The sequence below is a fragment of the Cricetulus griseus genome, chromosome 2 (genome assembly GCF_003668045.3).
Source record: "Cricetulus griseus strain 17A/GY chromosome 2, alternate assembly CriGri-PICRH-1.0, whole genome shotgun sequence".
Taxonomy (NCBI): Eukaryota; Metazoa; Chordata; class Mammalia; order Rodentia; family Cricetidae; genus Cricetulus; species Cricetulus griseus.
In genome coordinates, this window is record NC_048595.1 from 249,573,567 (window position 1) to 249,592,062 (window position 18,496).

At 40.3% G+C, this 18,496-nt stretch overlaps 1 protein-coding gene across 3 annotated transcripts in view; it reads right to left on the minus strand.

The window, feature by feature from the left end:
* Nucleotides 1-2,862: 2,862 nt before the first annotated feature.
* The window catches only part of Tpd52l1 (TPD52 like 1), a 38,487-nt gene continuing 22,853 nt past the window's right edge, over nt 2,863-18,496 (minus strand). The window contains exons 3-7 of one of the 3 annotated variants that reach the window (XM_035440339.1): nt 16,914-17,015; nt 13,266-13,280; nt 11,140-11,178; nt 8,428-8,488; nt 2,863-2,991 (exon numbers count right to left, since the gene is read on the minus strand). In XM_035440339.1, the coding sequence (XP_035296230.1) occupies nt 2,863-2,991; nt 8,428-8,488; nt 11,140-11,178; nt 13,266-13,280; nt 16,914-17,015 (346 nt within the window). The remainder of the gene's footprint in view (nt 2,992-8,427; nt 8,489-11,139; nt 11,179-13,265; nt 13,281-16,913; nt 17,016-18,496) is intronic. The other 2 variants (XM_035440338.1, XM_035440340.1) reach the window with 2 other exon arrangements.

The following is an 18,496-nucleotide window of genomic DNA, read 5'->3' on the forward strand; positions in this document are numbered from 1 at the left end:
GGCTCAGTTTCTAGAAACCTGGGTTCAATAAGATGTGTGACCTTTAGGTTTGGGACTTAATGCAAAGTATGTCATGAGAGCATTGCTCTTGAGTAGTATCAATGCTGGTCTTGTGGAGTGAGTTGTTTTTCAAGAAGTTATTATAAAAAGAAAAAAAAACTGGCTCCTGATTCTCTCATTTCTTGGGTCACCATGTGATCATCATGTGATTGCTTCTGCTCTCAGCTATGAGGCCATCACCAGAGCCAAAGAAATGTTCATGAACGTCCAAAATTAGGAGATAAAATACACCCATTTTCCTTATGAAGAATTCAGCCCCAGGCATTTGTGGTTAGTTTTGGTTTGACTTGATATAAACTAAACCCTATACCATATGAATTGAAAGGACTAATGAAGGGGGTAGTAAGATAGCTCGGTGGGTAAAGGAGCCTGCTGCTAAGCCTGAAGACCTGAGTTCAATCCCATGGTGGAAGGAGATAACCAACTCCAACAAGTGCCTCTGACCCCCTATATGACCACTCAGTGTAGCACCTGTGCCCACACCACTGCCAGCCTTCACACACAGAATTTGTGGTGACTGAAATACACATTTTGTTTAGTTATTCTTCCTTGGGCACCACTTGACTTGGAATCATTTGATTTGTTAGTAAAAGGTTCTGTCTTTGCAGACAAATCTTTAGTTCTGGTAGAAGACTTGAATGCATATGGGTGAGCACAGCTGGGCATCACTGAAACAGAAGACTTCTAGATGGGGATGAGCTTGCACATGCAAAGCCAGTAGAAACAGGCCAATCCTAACTGAGAAGGCTCAGGAAGCAGGGAGCTCTTGAGGCTGGGCTCCATCTCATCTCTCTGAGACAGCCCACCTACAAGTGTCTGGTGTGATTATTCTCATCAGAGTGCTGTGACCTGCTCACAGGCATGACAGTGTGCAAGGTCATTTCCCTGCATTGGGAATTTTCACTATGGGGTCAGAAGGATTAAGCACCCTTGACTTAATAGAGTTGTTATAAATATGAGCATAGAGAAATGATTATTTTTTTTTTGAGTCTTGTTCTTAGGTAGCCTAAGTTGACCATAAAACTCACAAAGTCGGGCAAAGATGACCTTGAATAACCCATCCTTCTGCCTCCACTTCCTGAGTTCTGGAGCAAATATAGTTTATTAACAAAATTGATTAACAGAATTTTGATGACCACATTAAAAGCTTTGATCAGTGTATTAGAAACTTTGAGATATTAATAGATTATTTTTCTTGGATATTTTTCTATGCAACTTGGATACTGTGTTTTTAGATTGTAAGGCTCAAACAACTGTAAGACAGAAGTTGGTGGATAAAGATTTCATTTACAGTACCAGGCAGTGCTCTCCCTGATACAGTTCAGTGTACTGAGTGTGGTTCTCAAAAGATAGCAGAGAGTTCACAGAAGCTGACCACTTGGAATCCATTGGCAACTGGAAATTGAGTGTGAAAAACAAAAGTGTCCACCATACTACGGCTGGGGAACTGGTGCTGCCTTCATACCAGCTAGACAGTGTTGGCTTTTTGCCAAAGTATGCCAGAACCCCCTGCTAGACGTGTTGTGTCTAACCTGCCCACTGTGGATCAAGTATACAGCCCAGTTCCCTGTGCTAATGTGTTGGGCCTCACAGGTCATGTGACCATGAACCAGCTTTATTTTCAGTTAGATGTATGGGTCTGGATAGATTGTCATGCTACACCAACTTGAACAGAAGTTTTTCAAGTTCTTGAACTCATTCTAGAGCTGAAGATGCCCTGGAACTATTAGGTCTCCTGTCTTCACCTCCTGAGTACTGGGACGACAGGTGAGGATCACAACACCTACCTTATTCCTTGCTGGGGATTCAAACCCAGCACTCTGTGTTTAGTAGACAAGCCCTCTACCAGTCGAGTTGCATCTCCAGGCCATTGTGTGGGTTTTTAAAATTGTGAACCATCTTAGTTAATAGACCGATTTTGGTGTATTTTTACAAATGTGCCATAGATTACATCCCCACTACCAAACAACCAACAGAATCCCATTGTGAAGAAGAGAGAGTATATAATGTTAAAGGTAAAAGTGTTTGCAGGGCACTGGTGTATTTTCATACATGTGAACAACATGTAAACTGAACATTTGTTCTAAGCCAGCTTCTCCTGTGGTTCTCTTCTAAGATACTCTTACCTGAGTAGCTACTGTCCTAGGTGGATTGGAGAAATTTGAGAGTCAGTGACGATTGCAGCATTCTTAGATGACAACTGGTCTTACTTGTCTATCCTGCCCCTATAGAATCATTGCTACTGACTTTAAGTCATCAGTAGCCCCAGTAAACTAAAGAAATCAAAGTTCCAGTCATCATTAAAATTGATTGTTTTAATGACTTAAATGTACATAATTGATGGAGGCCAGAGAGGTCACAAGCAGTTTGGTGAAGTTTGTAGTAACTTGGCCGACTGCTGGAGACAGTCTCAAAGAGTGCCACCTATTGACCTTCAAACTGACAGCAAGCGCATCACTCAGCCTTCAAAGGCATGCACACTGTTGTGGAGACCAAGCAAAAAGCAAAGCTAATAGTAGCTGCGTGTTTGGGAGATACACATTGAGTTACACAGACAAGAATTATGACCAATTATGAACCCAATCCAGTTGGCCATTTTAAAAGGTGACAGTTGTGAATACTGCAGTGTGAGGGTCAAGTGGTCTGTCATCAACACAAACACAAATGGAAATCATTTTATTAAACTTTGGGGAGAGGCCATTTGAATAACAATATCAAAACTTGGTTTCCCAGTGGGATTTTGGTCTTTGTATCAGGAAATGAGCAAGCAGATTTGCTGCCAGCAGCCCAGGCTGACTGGACCTAGCACTGCAGCTCCTCATCTGTGGTCTGCCGGGGGCCTCCTGCAGCATTCTGGGAGCTGGCATGTGCTGTGGAGTTCAGGACCTCCTCGAAACTGCCACCACTGTGGTTCGTCCCACCTACTTTCGTCTGAAACGGGCAGGTAGATAAAAATACAGTTAGGTTTTCATTGTCATTTTTGTAACTTCTTTTTAAAATAAGAATGTCAAAAGTATAATTACTTTTGAGTTCAGAAATAACTATTTTTCCTCAGAGGCACATGAAGTTAGAGAAGTTAGTTTCTTTTATGTTCCAGAATGTCATTCATTTAGGTTCTAGGATAAGATTCCAAGCTTTAATTTCATACCAGTTTAGCACTCTTCCCTTTCTCTCTTCTATATGTAAGATTCTAATCCCTGTGGGAATATAATCAGATCTGTAGATGTGCAACAGCTGTCTCTGTTCATCTAGAGATTGATTTAATCAAATTGGAATTGGATCTTAGATTAATTCTTCCAGCTTTAGCAAATGTATAAACATCCTTACATGACTTGTACTTGGGTTTTCTGTTTGAGACACAACTAGTGGCCAATCCTAATTTTTGAAAAAGTATCTCAGTTTTGTTCAAGTATATGCATCTTCGTGTGGTTGTGGATACATGTTTGTGTGCACGTGTACATGCGTGTGTGTGTGTGTGTGTGTGTGTGTGTGTGTGTGTGTGTGTGTGTGTGTGTGTGTGTAGGCCACAGGATAACCTCAGGTGTGTCCCTCCTCTTTTATCAGACCGAGTCTCTCTTTGACCTAGAACTCTCCAAGTAGACTAGGCTGGCTGGCTAGAAAACCCCAAGCATCTACACATCTCCATCTTCCCAGAGTTAGGATGGCAAGTGTGTATCACTAACACCTGCATTTTCAACAGGGGTTTTTTTTAACTTGAACTCTGGTCACAGTGTCTGCAGGACAAGAAACATGTATCTTTCTAACTTATCCCTACCCCCTCCATTTTTGGGTTTGGGTTTTTGTTGTTTATTATTGTCCTGAGCACTAGGAATTTCATATCTTTCTAGGAAAGTAGGAAAATCCCCGAGAATTCTTTATGATGGGTCTCCTTTGTGTCCTTGTTTATTGACTCAATAAGAACAAAGAGGTCAACCTACATTTTAAATCTGTGCTTAAGTACTTTGAGTGACTAGTCATTGGAAGCTCTTCAAATCCATGTTTTATATTCCAACATGTTTAATGCACGTCTGAACACCCATACTGGCTTTTCCTTAACCATCTACAATGCATAAAACCACCGGGGGAAAGGACAGCTGAGAATATATAATGCTGCTGCTATTGCTGGACCCACTGCCACCCACTGCCACCAAAGTAATACAGGCATGTGTAGTGGACAATGTCCATGCTGCCTGGCCTGCCCTTTAAAAACCTAACCAGACAGGGCTGGAGAGATGGCTCAGTGGTTAGGAGCACTTGCTGCTCTTGCAGAGGACCCAGCTTAGGATCCCAGAACCCATGTGGTGGCTTGCAACCATCAGTAACTTCAGTTCCAAGGGATCTGAAGCCGTCTTCTGACTAACATGAGTAGCAGGCATACCTGTGGTACACAGATATACACACAGGCAGAAATACTCACATACATAAAAGAAAAGAAATTAATAAAAACTTAACCAGGGTTTAAAAGCAGTTCATTCATTAAAAAACTCCATAACTCAACTATCAAAAACTCCTTTTTTTGCCTTTTAAATTGTTATTAAATTGACTTTTCTACATTGCTTAGATCAGAAATATATCTAATTATTCCTACATTACTTAGATCAGAAATTAAATAATTAACTTTATGTATTTGTTTGTTTGTTTCCCTCCACGAAGTTCCTATGTATCCCAGACTGGCCTATAACTCTACATTGGCCAAGCTGACCGTAAACTCCTAATTCCCCTGCTTAAGCTGGAATTACAGGCATGTGCTACCATGCCTAGCCAGGAGAGCGATTACTATGAAAGGCCAGAGTAAATATTTCATACTTCAGAACCAGATCATCTTGAGCACTGACACTTAAGTGAGCTATCGTAGAAAGCAGCCACCAATAGTGCTAATAAGTGACGAGCATGGGCTGAGTAGGGATGGACACTGCAATTTGAATGTCATGCAATTTAAATTTTATACATCACAATATTATTTTGAATAAGTAAATATGCAAAACCATTTTTAGATTATATATAATCCAAAAATAGGTGGCCAGCTGCCTCAGGGGCCTTAGTTATGGACCTCTGCACAAGGCATCAAGCCCCAAACCTGTGATCTTAGCACTGGGCGGAAATGGGTAGACATCAATGCCCTCAGCTGTGTGACTTCCACTGTGCCATTCCTTTCCTCAGAGAAACAAGTAGGATTGATTTAATGTAATCTACTGGGTGAAGAGTGCCAGTTCCTTCGGGATCTTAAAAATAGGAATTCTCACAGGGTGCAGTAGCACATACCTTTAGTTTCCATACTAGGGAGGCAGAGGTAGGTGGATCTCTATGACGTAGAGCCAGGCTAGCCCATATAGTGAATTCTAGGACAGACAGGGCTACACAGTGAGATCCTGTCTTGAAAAACAAAAGCAAAACCAACCAAACAAACAAAAATTCTAGTTCTCTTCTAGCTTCCATTTAATAATAGAAATCCCACATAGTTATGTCAGGTGAACTCTAATTACTGGTGCTTCCTCTTATACTTTATCTAGTTTTTTTGTTTTCTCAAACCAAAATAAGCAAGATAAAGAGTTGCTTTTTAAGAACTCAATCTGGCCGGGTGTTGGTGGCGCACGCCTTTAATCCCAGCACTCGGGAGGCAGAGGTAGGCGGATCTCTGTAAGTTCGAGGGCAGCCTGGTCTCCAGAGCGAGTGCCAGGATAGGCTCCAAAGCTACACAGACAAACCCTGTCTCGAAAAACCAAAAAAAAAAAAAAAAAAAAAAAAAAAAAAAAAAGCAAAAAACCTCAATCTGGTAAACAAATGGGATGTGGAGATTTTCTAACCATGCGTGTTTAGTATCTGCCCATGGCAGTGCTTTGGGCATCAGAGTGTAATTCTTGGCTTAAGTGAAGACACAAACAGTAAACTTCTTTTGCACCCTTCTCTTCACAATATTGTACATCTAAGAATCTATCACTTTGTCCCCAGAATTAGAATCATTCTTTACGGACAGTTTCATTTGAACTGCACAGTAGGGCTCCTAATCTCTCAGAGTAACTGTCTAGGAAAACACAAAGCATTAAACCGCATCACATAAGCAATCCATCTTTGGGTTTTGAAGGCTCGATTCATTCTGTAATGTAGTCATCAGAAAGCAGGTTCACTGAAACTACGGTCTGCATGGCATTTAGGAAGGGTGGGTGACAGATGTCGGTGTTCATGACGAATCAGAACATGGTTAAATACACAAAATGTGCTTTTGTAGGTGTGGACTCTGCATCTGTCAGTTATGGATGGAATAGCAAGAATGCTGGTTAGCTCTGCAGATGAAACTAGACGAGCTATCCTCCAGTAATAAACTGCCAGCATGTTGGCAGGACCAAACGCTATATGATTATAATGAACTGGAAAGTTTTCCATGAACTATCACACTGCCCATTGAACTGCATATAAAAAGAGAAACACTGACTTGGAACAGTGCCCTCTGGTATGTGTCAGATTGCTTGAGGGGATGGTATTGCTTCACTGCAGAATGTTTGTTCCCCATAGACCATAAACCTGACCCTGACTCCCTGTCAGGGGATTAGAAACCAAGCTTAAAGTGGAGCTTGTGCCTGGAAACGAAACACGGAGGCATCCTGTCTTCCTTACTGAGTTAGTCCCTCAAGAGAAAACAGCCTCAAGGCCTGTAGGTGGAGACCAAGAGAGAAACTTCAAGATTTAGAACCCAAAAGCAAAGTGCAGCAAGTAAGCTATAGAAAAGACACTTTGATGTATCTGTTATTCAGTCTGAGCAGCAGGGAGTATGAGAAGTTTCTGCTGAAGTGAGAGGCTTCATGCAGCACCTGGCAATGGCTTTGACTGGGAGATGAGCAGGATGTGAGTCTTGTGAAAGCCATGGCCAGTTGCACACTCAGAGTCTGCTCCCAGGAGCTCTAGACAAAGCACGGCATCTGATGGATTTCACGGACATGTGCCTGCCTGAAGGAGGAGATTAGTTGTATGCCTTCTGTCTCCATGAGGAGAAAACAGTAAGAGTCTGAGACTGTGACAACAACGCTTACATGGGAACCATGAGTTTGCCCTTTTCCTAAAAGCAAACGGAAATGGGTTGTTCTTTATCATCTTTGGCTTCTTCATATCTCCTCCTTCTAAAGGAACCTAAAAAAAGTACAACTTCTACATCAGAACTCCTCTAACAAGGAACACAAACTGTAATCAAGAGCTGATGGGAGGCTGGAACCCAAGTGTTGAGAAACTGACTTGGGATGTTTGAGTCATTTACTTTTATACAAAACGTTCCAGTGAGAGACAGGCGCACAACACAGTATGTTGCTTTTTTTTTTTTTTTAATGCCCTACTTTACAGGACAATTTAGTGGTGCCTATTAATCCTTACATACTCAGAGGAGGGGTGTGGGGAGTTGACAAGCACCATACAATACTGACACTGACAGACAGTTTCACTCTGGAGCATTTAAAACCTGATCACAGGCCTTGAAAAGCAGGCCCTGTGAAAGAGCCTGCTTTAGGGAAGATCCTGCAGGTCCAAATCATTGGAAGCACCTGGGACCTGTTTAGGACTAACTTTCACCCTTGCACATGTGAGACTGACATGATGAGGGTCCAGAGACAGCTAAATTGTTACCATTTTGATCTCTAGATCCCAGTAATAATTAAAATATCAGAATGAACTATGTTCATGATAGTAATTATATCAAGAGGTAAGGACATCATTATTTGTGTGGCATCTTCCCAAAGTTTCTTTTAATAATTGATTTTCAATGTGTTTTCATGTTTTACATTTATGCCTCTAAAATCAAGATTAGTTTTGCTTTTGATATTTTTCTTCCTCCCTATAGATTAACATCTGTGGTTAGATAGTTAATAAAACCTTAACACCGACCACGGAACAGGTGTAATTTCTAATTACTAATGCATTCTGTGGCACTGCATAATTTTTCCACTGAGATAGTCATACTGTGTGTGGTCAGTATGCAAACTTGGTAGATAAGTCTGGGATGGTAGCAATGGCATTATGACACATGGCAACCAATTTGATTTTGCTAATTAGCATCCAAACCAGAAGATCTGTGAGCTATTATAGAAACTTTATTCATTTTCCATCCATAATCCTCTCACGTACACCTTTGGGTACGTGAAATTAAGCGGTGAATGAAAACCCACCTGAGTGTTTTATAATCAACATTAAGGATGCAGGAATATTCTTCACTGCTGATTTTATCTGGAGGTCTCCATGGAAGGAAAAGGCCTGTTTTTACATGTGTCTACCTTCTGACTTCATAGAATGGTGATGACCCTACCTTGCCTTCAGCACTAATGATAACAATGACTAAGCTGTCCTCATGAAATGGACCCAATCATACACAATTCACTTCATCTGTACCTTGAGGCTTGTGACAGTTGTCTCAACCCTCTCCTCAAATGATTTGAAAGTAGGAGAATTCCTAAAATAAAAAAAGAGAGGTCAGCTCTGAAGACCTTGTGTCTTAGCAATCATGTTGTTTGGTTTTCAGTTCTTGTTTGTAAATATCACTTCTGCACGAGAGCTGGCTGTCAGCTTGCCACCTATACCAACTATGTTTTAAAATGTACTTTGCTTCTGTTCAGATAGGTCCAAAAACATAGACATGGAATATTTCTAAGTAAAATGGTCACCAGATGCCAAGGATCCAACTATAATAATTTCCTAGTCCTCCAGAAGTCATTTTCACTGAGCCGATGGACTGCTGGCTAATTTTACATTTGTTAATTGTTTTCTACCACAACATTCCCCTTCCTAACTCAATTTTTCTGTTTGTTTTAGTGGAAGATCTGTCTAAAGGTCATGCATGAGTTTTCCTGCTTGGAAATTTATTTCAGTAAATTTGAGCCAAGACAGACAAGAAATAGCTCAAGGAGGGGAAAAAAAATGTTCCTGGTTTTTCTTTCTGTGCCTTAAAAAATAATGACATTGACAGATTCCAGGAAGTGGTGTTTCTGAAAGTAGATGTTTCATTATTTTACACCGGCTACCCCCATCAGCTTTCTAAGCCGTTTCTTTGCTAGCTGTATGCATTAGTTTTCCACCCCTTTAGGAGATGGAGCCTTCTTATCTCATTGGCATTTTATTAATGACTCAAGCATTGCGTTGTATTATCTGTCCACCCATCTGTGGACTTAAGTCATTTGGTGCTTTCTTTGTTGGATTTGACCACAATTGATATCACTGCATTACAAATGGTATCACTAAATCCATTTAAAGAAATAGAAGCTAAACTGAGAGCTGTATCTTAAATTTGGCATGTCACATTTCAGTAACAATTGCCATTGTATTCATGTCAAATATTTCAAATTTTAACATAGTTGATAAACTACTTGCTCTTTCTTGAGTACAGAGCATAATAAAATAAGAAAAAAAATGCCCTACAGAATCTTCATAAGGGAGTGTGGCTATAAAATGTTTGGTTGTATGGTGTGAGATGAGCCATGGCTTAAGACAAATGTATTCTCTAGGTCTTTGGTTTGTTGAGGATTGCTCCTATGACTTGGACAGTCCCCATGGCTAGAACTGTACCTCTATTCACACTGCAGGGCACAGCTTTATACCTCGCACATGACTCAACCATTAGTCAAGTCCCTGTGAGTAATCCTTCATAATGCCTCTGTTTCATGGTGAAATTACATTTGTATGACTCAAAATTATATACTGTGGTACTTCATTTTCTCTTCAGGCTTTATTTGGCTGAGACTGCCCACATGGCATCCATCAGATCCGTAGGCCTACAGTGGGTAGACAGTTAAGATGGATGGTTTGTGGGTATATGTTAGATTAGTAAACTTAATTTCCTTTCAAAGTTAACTCCAGGAAGTTGATGAGATTGTCTTTGACCTACCGACCACAAGATGGATTTCTGGTTCTCAGAGTGAAACCAAGCCTTCTTCGGACACCCAGATTTAAACTTGGTCAGTCAAGGAGATAAAAGCCTTGGGTTGCACTACCCAGTCAGGGTGTCTTATGGAAGTGGTAACAGAAAACCAAACACTGTGGTAAATTTCCCAACCAACTAATTGGGCAAATATCCCCAGCGTGGAAGAGACTTCATCAGACAGAAAAGAACAAACATTTCTCTAATTAAATTACACTAGAATGCATGCTGGAGAGCAGGGAAACTGTTTAATCAAACCTTTGATACTGCAAATGACCCTAGGAAGAATTTGGTTCTAGTGGTCTCATACTATTTAAAGTAACTGAGTTCCCTCTGCAATTACTCTAAATCATAATGTATAGTAGGAAGCAGAAGAGAGCCATAGGGGAGCCATAGTTCTGACTGAAGTGTGGGAAGGTCGCAGAGGCTCCATATGCTTCTTGTCCCACACTGCCTGCAGCCCAGGCTGCCAGAGCACCATGGGATGAACAGCAAATGTGGTTCCAGCCTGTTATTTTCAACACAGTGCTTTACTGTGGATGTAACATTGGTCTTTGGCAGAACTGTGCCTCTTCTCATTTCTGTTATGAACATCCATACCTCCAGACTATTACCACTAGTGATTTTTTTTAGTCATACTATATCACTGAGCCATGCAACCTTGAACTTGGGTATTCTCACCAGTAATCCATCCAGGATCTCCAGGATCATAGTGGTCTGTCATTGTTAAACTTTTAGCAAACAACTCTTCTCAACATCTTATTGACATAGTTCTTTTTTTTTTCTCCCATTCTCTCCCACCTCCCAGGTTTGCATTTAATTATGTAAAGGTGTTTAGAATGTTCCCGGCCTCATGTTAGTGCTTCAGATAATGTTACTTTGTTTTGACCTCACAGATCCATGCAAGGTAGCTCTTAGTTCTTTATAAATGGAGATTGTGATAGAAGTTCTCCTCCCTGATCTCAGAAAGGGTTGGATTTAAGGTCCTGTTTCTGTAAAAAACCCAAGTCCACAGCAAGTGGCCACCTTCCCTCCTGAAGATAGTCAGAAGAAAGTGAGAGGCATAGCATGGCACCACAGCTAATTCTTTTCTCATAAAGTGACACAAGGAAGGAATTCACATATAAAAATTCAAAAATGCTTCATATACATTCTACATTAATATGATGTGAATATTTTGTACACATTACCTCATGGCAGGCATACTTATGGAATGGCGAATGGAGTACCTTAGAACAAAGCACATTAAAGGGAGGGGGGAAGAAGACAGCACAATTTAAGTTTGTGGAAAAACTCTGGCTTGAAAGTTCTAAAACAGCTATTTCAAACAACCGATGTATTCCCTGCCCACCCAACTGAGACGTTATTTGTTTTCCTTGGGCATAAGTGACCACAATCAGCTTCCAAGGGCATAAGGGAGAATAGATGGCCAAGGCCTCCACTCTTTCCCAGGGGCCTTGCAGGAAATCTAGAAGGTGTGGTATCCCCCAGCACATCCCTGGTCTGCACTTCCTTCTCACACTGGGGAAGAGTAAGAGCTGCACCCAGGAAGGATGGCCAGGCAGGTAGATGCTAATGTTCCATTGGACAGAAACTGTCCAGAGGAGTGCAGATGGTTAAGAGAAGGCATCCTAGGAAGTGCATGCCAGGCTAACACTGTTCATCCACACACACCAGCTGCAAGAGGAGACTTCTACATCCATTCTGGGCTAATTGTCAAGAACAACTGGTACAAATGTAAACATGCCCGAGAATTTTAGGAGACCGATCCTCTTAATCCTAGAGTAGCTGACTCATTATCTCCCTTCTCCTTGCCTGGTATTGTCTATTGAGTTTTGCCCAGAACTGGAGTGAGCAGTTGGGAGGAAGCAATCTGGGTTCCATTACCCTGGGCTAGGGCTTGCTCTCCTGTAACATTTTAAACATTCGTCCTGCTTGCTCTTTTCCCTAGAACAGTGGTTCTCAACCTGTGGGTCACTACCCCTTGGGTTAGAGCAACCATTTTACAGGGGTCGCCTTCACAGGGGTCACCTAAGACCATTGGAAAACACAGATACTTAAATTATGATTCCTAACAGTAGCAAAATTACAGCTATGAAGTAGCAACAAAAATAATTTTATGATTGGGGTCACCACAACATGAGGAACTGCAATTAAAGGGGTACAACATTAGGAAGGTTGAGAACCACTGCTCTAGAAGCTAACATAACAGGTTCAGGTCTGTCACACATCCTGGAGACTACCAAGTAAAACTATCAGGATGGGCGGTCTTCTATTGAAAAGTGGGAAAGACAAGGTCATTCGGGCAGTACTGGTAGCCTCCCAAAGATTATATATAGAAAACACATCACTACAGGAAATCAGTATTGCCAATCTGTTCATCTCATTAAATACAATCTGGGATGGGAGTGGATTAAGTTCATACTAAGATTCCAGAAAGAAGGCTTAAGTTGAAATCCTCAGACTGGAAGCCATTAACTTATTTTTTTGTTTGTTTGTTTTTGTTTTTTTGTTTTTTCGAGACAGGATTTCTCCGTGTAGCTTTGGAGCCTATCCTGGCACTCGCTCTGGAGACCAGGCTAGCCTCGAATTCACAGAGATCTGCCTGCCTCTGCCTCCCGAGTGCTGGGATTAAAGGCTTGCGCCACCAACACCTGGCTGCCACTGACTTCTCAACCTAAAGTGTTTTCCAGTAATTTTCCTTCCTACAACTTCAAAATATGGAAATTAAAGTTTAGATGTCAGTGTGTCAAAGTTAAAGAAATTCGGAGAAAAGTGATAGGAGGGAAAGAGTTCTCTGTTTCATATTCTGCAAGTTTTATTTAAAAAAAAATAATAACAAAATAAAACTGGCTGTGGTGGCGCATGCCTTTAATCCCAGCATTTGGGAGGCAGAGGCAGGCAAATCTCTGTGAGTTCGAGGCCAGGACATGTTCCAAAGCTACCCAAAGAAACTTTGTTTCAAAAAACCAAAATAAAATAAAATAAAAACTAAGCAAACCAACAAACAATCAAAAAAAAAAAAAAAAAAAAAACTCTTAATTCCCACTTTCTTTTTAAACCTCTGAATTTTAGCAAATGAAACTGGTGGGAAAGATTGGAGAGTTAGATGAATGTGTGGTTCAATCAACCCCATCAGATTCGTTGCTGTGCAATTACCATGTTCCTTGTTTCATGCATGCTATGGAAAATGGTCTCGTTTTATGATTGTGACACAGCATGAAGGGAGCTGAGAGCCAAGGGTAGAAGGGAATAGCATGCGAGGAGGGAGCTGCAGACCTTACACAGTCTCACAGACTCAACATAGTGTTCTTACCCAATGGAGTGAGACCTGCAGCCAGGCAGCATGGGAGAGAAGAACAGGGCTGAGTTAGCACAGAAGGTACAGACATGACCTTATGTGACTTACGTCCTTTGCAAGAGCTCAAAAGAAAGGGTGAAGTAACTCCATTCACTGTTCTTTTGAATGCACAGTCGGCCTTCCCTGTGCATGCTGACGGGAAGTGTTTCAGGATCCCCACAGACATGGGAGTCCTTGCATAGAAAGCCTTAGTGTTTGCATATAGGTTTTATTCTATGCTTATTACTTGGATGCCTTTACAAAGGGTAAAGTCATATGGCATTCATTATGTCTTGTTACCTAGAGAGTCTCAACACAAAACTTGGTACCTCTTCAATAAAGGTGAATTAAAAACTATTTTCAACCCGTGGGCTCCACAGGTGCAGAAATGGCAGCCGATAGTACAGATTTTTAAATGTGTCTTCAAGATTTTTGTCTGCTGCTCTACTGAAATCTTGCTTCTAGCTGCTTTTCCCACAGTGATATGTTGATGGCAAGCCTCCGTCACATGCTTTCTCTGAACATTTGGTCCCCAGTGGCTCACCGTCTGAACAAATTCTGGGAAATTCTGAGAGGATGCCAATTTGTTATTATAAAAACTATCCCAACAGTTTATACTTCCTGAGAGTTCACTTCACAGATGTGACTCTAAGACCCAGGTGAGGAAGTACCACTAATGCTATGTATTTACAGATGGAAAAAAGACTAGACATGGTCAGAAAGTTGATTGGAACACAGAGGAATTTTATAGTATAATGAATAGTATAGGGTAATACCACACTTTAGACCAAGGGAAAGCTTAAGGTAAAATACCTGGTTAAAATTTTAACATTTCCTACTATCATCTTATAAATTGACACATTAGTTTGAACAAAATGTAAGAAGGAAGCTCTCTCATTTGAGTGTATTAACCTGAAGGAATTTAAAAATTGCATACACATTACTTCTTTGAGTAAAATTTGAAACTAAAGCCTTTGTAATACTTGATAAAAAAAAAAAAAAAACTAGAAATACATCTCTGACTTTTTTCAACTAAAAATTCTCAGGACTGTATTTAACTCTCTAGAAATGTATACTACATTTTCCAGGATTTTTAGCTACTTTTTGTTTTTCTAAAGCAATGAGGCTCGAACCTCAGACCTCACGAATGCTAGGCAATTGCTTTTCTACTGACATAAATCTAGCATAATAACACCCGTCACTTCACAGTGAAAACTGTGAATCTTTCAATGAAGTTGTAGCTAGTGAACAGCCTGGAACCCCTGGGAAATAAGTTTATACACTGTGGTAAAACAAAACACTTTAAGCTGGGCATTGGTGGCACGCCTTAAATCCCAGCACTTGGGAAGCAGAGACAGGAGGATCTCTGTGAGTTTGAGGCCAGCCTGGACTACAGAGCTAGTTCCAGGACAGGCTCCAAAACAATACAGAGAAACCCTGTCTCGAAAAACAAACAAACAAACAAACACAGGAGGAAAGGCAGTTGACAACTGGGTCTCACACTTAGCACAAAATGAACAGCAGTATACCAACACACTATGTACAACCGTCTTTGTTCCTCCCTAGAGAAACATGAGGCACCTTTATAAGACACAAGAGGTCCCCATTGCAGATGCTTCCTGATTCTCTTCGTGTAAGGACCACTTTGAGTTGGTTGTGTAATAAAGATTAAACTAGCACTTGAGTACATAATACATGCAGGGCTCTATAATAACCCAGTGGCATTGCTACTTGGGTTTCTCTCACTTTCTCTGTGATTGGATGGAAGCCAAGGGCTCCCTCTGTCACTGAGTCTTATCTCCCTGCTCCTCTCATCCGTGTTTGATAAGGGAGACAGACCATCCAGGTAAAGATGGGATCACTGCTTCCCAAAGCAGTCACTTTCCCAGATTCCCAGCCCCCATCCAAACACCTCTGAGCACCACCTTAGAGAGGAGCAATCTCGGAGCACACGTGCTTTAAATGCTCCAGAGATGTTTATATGGACTCATGAAGATGGATGAAAGCTACTTGGCAGAGTTGTGCAAGGTGCTAGTGTTCTAGAGAAAGTTCTCAACTGCATTTGTAGAGAACAAACTTTATAAGCATGGCAAAACATATTTTCCCATATATAATAGGCAGAAGGGTCTTTTTTGTGTAAGGGATTATTTTGTCCAGATAAATGGTTTGATGCTACTGATATGACTGCAAACTTTACCTATAATAAAATTAGCAGTAACTAATAATACAAAAATCTCATGCTACCTCTGAAGGCTTTCAATGCCTTTTGATAATGTGGTATTCATAAAAATGAAGATAAAACAATGCAGAGTATTCAAGTACATATCTGTAATTAATTCTTTTCACATGAATGCCTAGTGAAAATGGTTCATGGATACGAGACATAATTTTACAGCCTTCAGTGTAAGAAAGTAAATACAAAGACATGAATATTTATTTCTAGGTATCAAAGCTTCAGAGAAGTAACAGTTTGAGAAATCTATGACATAAATGTATATGCAGTTTTTGAAAAGGAGAAACTTAAAACTTCCCAACTTAAAAAATTAATTTGGTTTCTAAGAGAAAAATGAAATTGATTTCTAAAGAAAGATCTTCTAAGCCACACCAGTCAAATTTAAAATAAAATGACAGACATTTAAACAATACAAATATGACAGTAATAACTATGAGAAACATTCCCCTCACATATAATATAAAAAATAAAAATATCATATACATCACTGTTTTCCCTGTTTCTACAGTAAGGATGTTAGGGTTAATTCAAAGTCTATCTTTGTGTCCTTCCTAGTCTCTGTGAACTATTGACAACTATAATTGGAGGGTACTTAAAAGTTCTACTGCTGCTGTATACTGTATGATAATTCAGTTATTAAAATCGAAGGTGTATAAGTTCTTAATATGTGTCAATATACTGGTAAAGTAAAGAAAGAAAACTACCAGAAGTATAAACCAAGTAGTATCATTTTAAAATATAAAATATACCAGATGATTGGATACAAATATATAGCCCAGAATAATTTATCAGAGCAGATGCCACTGAATATTTCCCTATATCATTTAAATTAAGATATGCGATGCTTAATATCCGTTGACAACTGATTAGATTTAGAATCACCATGGCAACATGTCTCTGGATGTGTCCGTAAGACTGTTTTCAGACAGGCTAAGCTGAGGAGGAAAGACTCACTACCCATAGGGTAGGTCCAGGACTGAGAGGCCAGAATTCTCCTCTGTCTGCTTCCTGAAGGTGACCAGCTACCCCAAACCCCTTTGCCATGACCTCCTGGCCAGGATGAACTGTAGCCTCAAACTACAAAACAAAACAGATTCTTCTGGAAGTTGCTTTTGTCGAATATTTTGTCACAGTGAAAGAAATGTTAACTAATTGGTTCTTTGTGCACTGGGTTGTTCTGAAACCCCTCCTCATTCCCTCTGACCTCTCCTTTTACTGATTGAAAGGGTATGGCTGGGGCCAGGCTTCTAAACTAACCTTCAAACAGAAACTATCCCAACATGAAAATTTATCTCTGCCACCAAGCAATGCCATTTCTACCCATTAAAGAAAGCACGAACACCAGTACACAGTGCTCTTTGGCAGAGCTCCTGTTTGGTTTGCTTGCTTACCTCATATCTCCAAACTTCTTGCTGATGGCGGTGCCCACATTACTGAAAGCTGCTGTGGCCTTCTGCCCCGCATGGCTCAGGGTTTCATGTGTTTTCTTGTACCTGGAAATAAAAGAGAACTATGGGCCATGTCAGAAAACAGTCTAAGAATGGAGTCATATGAGGAGAATTCTGAGTGTTTGTAAGCAAACAAGACTAGAGTCTTGTGGCCTCCGTTTCTTCAAAACACAGAATTGTTTTTGGGATGTGTTTTTTGTGCTCCTCTCAGGGTGTATTGCATAGGAGTGGGTTTACTTCAGCTGCTGTTTTTCATATACCTCTATGGAAAACACGTTTTTGTCACATGTGGCTTGTCCTTGTGATTGAACTCCTGTGATCCTTCTTAACCCTCAGAGTATAAATTGTCTGATGCTCTGAATAAAGTCAGCTATTTCATGAGACTTAGTCCACCTCACCTTTAGGTCCAGCTCTCCCAGGTTCACGCTGCCAACTAGAGCAGTAAACAGTAAGTGATGATAGGAAGACAAGGTGAACCAAGGGATGTAAGACGTGAAGGGAATCGTCATCCTGGAGTCTGGTTAAGGTCTCTTGCCGGCTTGGGATCAAAGAATCTATCACCACTAACAAAACTTGTTGTGAAGGTTTTTACACAGAGACAATATTCCTTTTAGATACTGATATTTCAAAAAAAATTGTCAAAATAGCAACAAACCATACTTAAGACCTTTGAATTTAATTTCCTTCTTTCTTAGATGTGAACCTATAAATTTCAAAAATATTTCACAAAAAAATATCCATTAACTCGGAGTTTATTTATATCTCTGGAGAACAGATTGTATATCGAAAGCCCTGGCTGGGAAAGAAGTGAGAAGATGGAAGAAAAGACCCTCCAGAAAATCTGAAGTTTTTTTCTCTGCAGAAGTCTGAAAACAGCATATTCAAAGTATAATTTTACTTTGTACATTTTGCACATGACTGGGTTTTAATTTTAAAAAATTATGACCACATGAAACCATAGAGTGCCATAAGTTTATACATTATATAAAATATTAAAATACAGCTTGCTGCTAATAATAAGGCAGTTACCATAGCACTACATGTAAAAGATTAGTAATGAAAATGGCAATCATTATCACAAGATTTCAGAGCTCTCTGATCACTAGATGGCATGCGCTGAGATTCTTCAGAACAAACCAATACCTGACAGAATCCAAAAGCAGTATGCTGAACACTAATTACCTGAGCTCAACAGCATTTAGATGTAAAGCTTTTGGCCTTAAAAATCAGTGTTGGGGCTGTAGAGATGGCTCGGTGGGTGGTAAGAGCATGAACTGCTCTTGCAGAGGACCAATACCATCAGGCAGCACCCACACAAAGCTGCTCACAATCACCTAGAACTCCAGTTCTATGTGTACACACACACACACACACACACACACACACACACACACACACACACACACACATGCAAGCATGCACTCACACAAGTTAAAAATAAGTATTAAAAAAGGAAATTAGTAAACTAAGGGGCATGTATTTACAAGTGAATCAAGAAAAAATCTGGAATTCCTACCAATTATATT